The sequence below is a fragment of the Salvia splendens genome, chromosome 15 (assembly GCF_004379255.2).
Source record: "Salvia splendens isolate huo1 chromosome 15, SspV2, whole genome shotgun sequence".
Taxonomy (NCBI): domain Eukaryota; kingdom Viridiplantae; phylum Streptophyta; class Magnoliopsida; order Lamiales; family Lamiaceae; genus Salvia; species Salvia splendens.
Window position 1 is genome coordinate 14,791,834 of NC_056046.1, and position 6,669 is coordinate 14,798,502.

At 37.8% G+C, this 6,669-nt stretch overlaps 1 protein-coding gene across 1 annotated transcript; it reads left to right on the forward strand.

Annotated features, from left to right (window-relative positions):
* Window positions 1-4,890, forward strand: LOC121768724 (110 kDa U5 small nuclear ribonucleoprotein component CLO-like). The gene is made up of 11 exons (XM_042165264.1): window positions 1-181; window positions 673-1,428; window positions 1,521-1,589; window positions 1,705-2,898; window positions 2,988-3,086; window positions 3,167-3,325; window positions 3,480-3,565; window positions 3,634-3,832; window positions 4,090-4,200; window positions 4,287-4,493; window positions 4,621-4,890. The coding sequence occupies exons 2-11, from the start codon at window positions 685-687 to the stop codon at window positions 4,717-4,719; spliced, it is 2,967 nt and encodes a 988-aa protein (XP_042021198.1). The 5' UTR covers window positions 1-181; window positions 673-684; the 3' UTR covers window positions 4,720-4,890.
* Window positions 4,891-6,669: the final 1,779 nt, after the last annotated feature.

The window sequence follows — 6,669 nt, forward strand, 5'->3', positions numbered from 1 at the left end:
CCCACCTCATCCAACCCTCGCTCAAATTCCTCCCGCTTCTTCTTCTTCTTCTTCTTTCATTTCCGGCGAATCTCAATTCCTCCCGACCGATTCTCCTCGCCAAACGCCACCTCTCGCATCTCTCCGTCCTCATTTCGAGGCAGCCTCTCGCCTCCCGCCCGTCCTGCGCGTCTTCGTCGAGGTTTTCCCTTCTCTCTCTCTAAACCCTAAACCCTAATTTGTTATTTATAGACAACTAAGCTAAATTTTGGATCCAAAGGCTAGTGTCTTAACTTCGAATTGATCTTAGAATTGCAAATGCTCGTTTTTGCTGTTCGCAATTCGGCGTAATAGAGTTCTCAGTAAACTTTTTTAAAATGTCAGTAAATTACCGAGAGGAGTTTACATAGGAACTTTGGGGTGGAAAATATGATAGTATTGCTCTTGGCCGGAAAGTCGCATAGTTGCATTTTCTTTCAACTATTCAGTTTTTGTGTATGTAATAGATATAGATGTATAGATTTTGTGTGAGATAGCCTAGGTTTCTAAAAACTTCAAAGATAGATATTATTGGGGGTTGAGTTGTTCATTTTCTGCTTGCGTATGAAAAATAGTTATGAACTGCTTTCCAATTTTATCTACTGAGCTGCAAGCTTGCTACATTTGGCTGATTATTAGGATTGCATTTTGCAGTCTTATAGAGCTATGGATGATAATCTTTACGATGAGTTTGGCAACTATATTGGACCTGAAATCGATTCCGATCAGGAGAGTGATAGGGAGGAGGAAGAGGAGGAACTGCCTGACCGGACCGAGGATGAGGAGGCTATGTCTGATGATGAACATGGCCCTGGAAAACCAAATGGGTGGCTAACAACGACTGAGGATGTTGATATGGATGGCCAAATTGTCCTAGCCGAGGACAAAAAATACTACCCAACTGCTGAGGAGGTCTATGGCGAAGAAGTCGAAACTTTAGTTATGGATGAAGATGAGCAGCCACTTGAACAGCCTATTATTAAGCCTGTGCGAAATCTCAAGTTTGAGTTGGGGGTTAAGGATTCAACTACCTATGTATCAACACAGTTCCTTTTGGGTCTCATGTCAAACCCTATGCTGGTGAGGAATGTTGCTTTAGTAGGCCACCTGCACTGTGGGAAGACGACTTTCATGGACATGTTGGTCGAGCAGACACATCACATATCAACCTTTGATCAGAACAGCGAGAAACATATGCGATATACTGATACTAGAATTGATGAGCAGGAGAGGAGGATATCCATCAAGGCGGTGCCAATGTCACTTGTTCTAGAGGATAGCAATTCGAAATCATATCTTTGCAATGTTATGGATACTCCTGGTCATGTTAACTTTTCTGATGAGATGACAGCTGCTCTGAGACTTGCTGATGGTGCGGTGTTAATTGTTGATGCTGGAGAAGGAGTTCTGGTAAGCTTATCTTATTTATTGTAGGTGTGTGTGTTTTCAAACTTTGGATTCCACCTCTATCTATGTGTATTTAGTTTCCCATTTGTTAATAGGTAAACACAGAAAGGGCAATACGCCACGCAATCCAAGACCGCATCCCCATTGTAGTTGTGATAAACAAGGTGATATCTCAAACCCAGTGGTGAAGTTTTGTAATGTTGGTACTCTCTCTGATTATTTCACTTAATGCTGGCTGGAAGGTTTTTTCTTTGACATGTCTGATTTATGTATTCTCAGGTGGACAGATTAATAACTGAGCTCAAGTTGCCTCCAAAGGACGCGTACCACAAACTAAGGCACACAATTGAAGTCATCAACAACCACATTATGGCTGCATCTTCAACTGCTGGAAATGTTCAAGTTATTGACCCTGCCCTTGGAAATGTTTGTTTCGCAAGTTCCAGTGCTGGATGGTCGTTTACCTTGCAATCATTTGCTAAGCTATATGTTAAACTCCATGGTGTTCCATTTGATGCTAACAAATTTGCCTCTCGCCTTTGGGGTGATTATTACTACGAACCTGATACCAGAAGTTTTAAGAAGAAACCTCCTGTAAGTGGAGCAGAACGGTCCTTTGTTCAGTTTGTGCTTGAACCTCTTTATAAATTATATAGTCAAGTGATTGGAGAACATAAAAAGAGTGTAGAGGCTACACTCTCTGAACTCGGAGTGACTTTGAGTAATGCAGCTTATCGCTTGAATGTTAGGCCACTGTTAAGATTGGCGTGTAGCTCTGTTTTTGGTAGTGCCACAGGGTTTACAGACATGCTGGTTCAACACATCCCATCTGCAAAAGATGCTGCACCGCGGAAGGTTGAGCACATCTATACTGGTCCTAAGGACTCCCCAATTTATGAGGCCATGGAGAACTGTGATGCATCAGGTCCTCTAATGGTTAATATTACCAAACTGTACCCTAAATCAGATTGCAGCGTCTTTGATGCCTTCGGCAGGGTCTACAGTGGAGAAATTATGGCTGGCCAGACGGTACGTGTACTGGGAGAAGGGTATTCTCCCGATGATGAAGAAGACATGACAGTGAAAGAAGCGACCAAATTATGGGTCTACCAAGCTCGTTATAGGATTGCTATTAGCAGAGCCCCTCCTGGTTCTTGGGTTTTAATTGAAGGTGTGGATGCTTCCATTATGAAGACTGCCACACTTTGCAACTTGGAATATAATGAAGATGTGTATATATTTAGACCCCTTCAGTTCAACACTCTTCCTGTGGTGAAAACTGCTACCGAGCCATTGAATCCCAGTGAGCTGCCAAAAATGGTGGAGGGTCTTAGGAAGATCAGCAAAAGCTACCCATTAGCTATCACAAAGGTTGAAGAATCTGGGGAGCATACAATTTTGGGTACTGGAGAGTTGTACTTGGATTCCATAATGAAGGACCTCAGGGAGCTTTATTCAGAAGTGGAAGTAAAGGTTTGTATCTCTTTCATCGTCCCACTTTTACAGATTATGTTATGTTTGAGGGTTTCAAGCTTTCTAACTTGCTTTGGCTGTGTCAAAAGGTGGCAGATCCTGTCGTCTCATTTTGTGAAACAGTTGTGGAATCCTCTTCAATGAAATGCTTTGCTGAAACTCCAAACAAAAAAAATAAAATTACAATGGTAAGCATTTATTTTAATTTAGAAACTCACTATCTAAAATTTTACTTATTTATATCTCTGGTCATTATTTGAAATTCTAGATTGCTGAGCCACTGGAGAGAGGACTTGCAGAGGACATTGAAAATGGCATTGTAAGCATTGACTGGCCAAGGAAAAAGCTTGGCGACTTCTTCCAGACAAAGTATGACTGGGATTTGCTAGCTGCGCGGTCTATTTGGGCATTTGGTCCTGAGAAGCAGGTAAGTAATGCGTCCGTCCAATGTGTTTAGCCAACCATATGTGCTCCACAATAGCACCATTTCAGACTTCATTATGTTCCTTTAATTCCTTGATCTAGCTGTTCCTTTGAAATTTTTGTTCTTACTTAAAATCATGACATATTTACGTTAACAGGGTCCTAATATTTTGTTGGATGATACACTGTCTAGTGAAGTTGACAAGAGTTTGCTCAGTGCAGTTAAAGATTCTATTGTGCAAGGGTAAGTTTTTCTGGTGGCTTTTCTTTTGTAATTTATGTGTTCTTGTTGCACTAATGTATGCCGGACAGGTTTCAGTGGGGAGCTCGAGAAGGCCCTCTATGCGACGAGCCAATCAGAAATGTTAAATTTAAAATAGTGGATGCCAAGGTTGCTCCTGAGCCACTGAACCGTCAATCCGGCCAGATCATTCCAACTTCTCGACGCGTGGCTTATTCGGCTTTCCTTATGGCTACACCTAGGCTCATGGAACCAGTGTATTATGTGGAGGTAATATTTTTCTCTTACCCTTTGCTGTGTTACGGAAACCCTAAGTCAAACCAAGATTAGCATTGTTTGGTTGGTTATGTATATGCCATTACACCCACTGACATACACAGAAATAATATGTATTCTGAGTGCTTGGTTTTAGGGATTGGTTAATAGTAAGCAAAAACCTACTGCTTCCGGACCACTAATTTCTTGCCTGTTGCAACTCTTTTTTTTTTCTCTCTTCATCACTGTATCCTAATGGGTATTATTTTCAGATACAAACTCCAATAGACTGTGTTTCTGCAATATACACAGTTTTATCGCGTAGGCGTGGTCACGTCACTGCCGACGTTCCACAGGCAGGGACCCCAGCCTACATTGTTAAGGTTTGAGGCGCTTATTTCAAGTAGCCAGGTGTCTTAGTGATGTTCATTATTCTTTTTACCATAACTTCCATTATTAAAATTTGTAGGCATTTTTACCAGTGATAGAGTCGTTTGGATTTGAGACAGACTTGAGGTATCATACTCAAGGGCAGGCATTTTGCGTATCCATATTTGATCACTGGGCTATCGTCCCCGGAGATCCTTTGGATAAAAGTATAGTTTTACGTCCGTTGGAGCCAGCCCCAATTCAACATTTAGCTCGTGAATTTATGGTGAAGACGAGGCGCCGCAAGGTACAGCATCTCCCTTCATTTTCGACTTAATTACGGCTTGAAATTCACAGGGTTAAATGTGTTGATTTGAGTGTGAATATATTCCTGAAGTAATTTTATTCCTTAAATATTTGTATGGATTTGACAGGGAATGTCGGAAGATGTGAGCATTAACAAATTCTTCGATGAGGCTATGGTTGTTGAACTGGCTCAGCAGGCTGCCGATCTCCATCAACAAATGATCTGAACTTTTCATTTGTTTGACTCGATTTCGCGGTTTGGTAGATGCTACACTTTGTTAACTACGTATATTTTGTTGTAATACTTCAAATTCTGCGATTTTAATGAGTTCATGTGTGCTTTGTCAAGCAAACATCGACCCAAATTAATAATGACTTTAAAAGGATTTAAACCTCAATGGTTTTTTGACTTTTACCTCAATTTAAACTTCAAGGGTTTTGTACCATAAGTATCCCTTATCATATAGCACAACCGTTATACTTCCTCCTTTCTGAAAAAAAAGGCAACTTGTTTTAATGTGCAATTGGTAAATTAAGAGGGATAATAAAAAAGTACTCCCTTTGTCTGCTATTAGGAATCTCGGTTTACCATTTTAGTCTATCCGTCATTAGGGGTCATAATTTACGTTTACTATAAATGGTAAGTAGATTTTAGATTCTACTAATTCATTCTAGTCACATTTTATTATGAATGAACTACAAAAATGGTCCATGGACTATGGATTTATCTCGTCCATAGCTACTGGACTTTAAAAATATTGTCAGACATTCATGGACTAAGGGTTTATCTCAAATTTGGCCATTTTGCCATTTTTTGATACGAAAATACCCTTTTGAGTATTTGGGCAATTTAGTCTTTGTACACTTTTAACATTTTAAATTTGATATTATTTTAATGATATACTAAATCTGATATTATTTCAAATTATCATTCTTCCCTTTTCTCATCCTTCACTTTGTTTCTTTATTTTAATATTAGATTTAATTTTATAAAATTAAATTTTAAATTTTGATTTTTAAATATCAATAAATTTTTATTAATTGTTAAAATTATTAAATAACAAAAATTAATAGTTTTAATTAATATTTATAGTGTCTATGAATTAATATTTTTAATTAAAAAAATTTATTGATATTTAAAAAGTGAAATTTTAAATTTAATTTTATAAAATTAAATCTAATATTGACAGAAACAAAGTGATGGATGACAAAAGAGAAGAAGAATGATAATTTTGAAATAATATTAGATTTAAAATGTTAAAAGTGTAAAAAGACCAAATTGCCCAATGCTCAAAAGGGTATTTTCGTATCAAAAAATGGCAAACGGACCAAATTTGAGATGATGTCTGGTGATATTTTTAAAGTCCAGGGACTGTAGGCGAGATAAACCCATAGTCCATGGACCATTTTTGTAGTTTACTCTTTTAAAGTGGAACATTTCTATTTCAGCACGAAATTTTATGTAGTGTTTTATGAGTTAAATGGAGAGAATAAAGTAAGAGAATGGACAAAACAAAGAGACATCCCAAAAATAAAAAGGGTTCACTTAGAGTGGGACAGAAGGAGTATATAAATATGGATCACATATTCTACTACATTTTGAAATCCATTTTTCTTCATATTTCTTAAAATTCGTGTCGAACTCAAATGAGACTCCCAATGGCGGACACAAGGAGTAAGAAAGAGGGAGGTAAAAATAGTGGAAGCAGTAAATTGTAGGATCCACCTTATTAGTGATATGTAACTGGTTAAAAACTTTCCATATTTAGACATGGTCTAATTTTGGAAAACAACCCAAAATAGTAACCAATCTATTTTTTTTGAGAAATACTACATCCGTCCCACAAGAATATTCAGTTATGCACTCTTTTCTTTTTAGACCGTCCCACAAAAATATACACTTTTCAATTTTAAAAACTCTTTTCTCTCAAAAGTGGGACTCATTATCTACTAACAATAATTTAATTACTTTTCTTTCTACCTCCGTCTTACTTCATCAAGCATTCGTGCCCAACCCAAAGAATATGGGACGGAAGTATAATTTTAATTTTTCTTAGATACAACCATTGTTTTGTGCCTTTCTAGCATGGTATTTTACCTTTTGTAAAACACTTTAAATCCAAATCTATTGTTGGCCATTGCCAATCAATACTTCGTATAATTAGAGTCATACATCA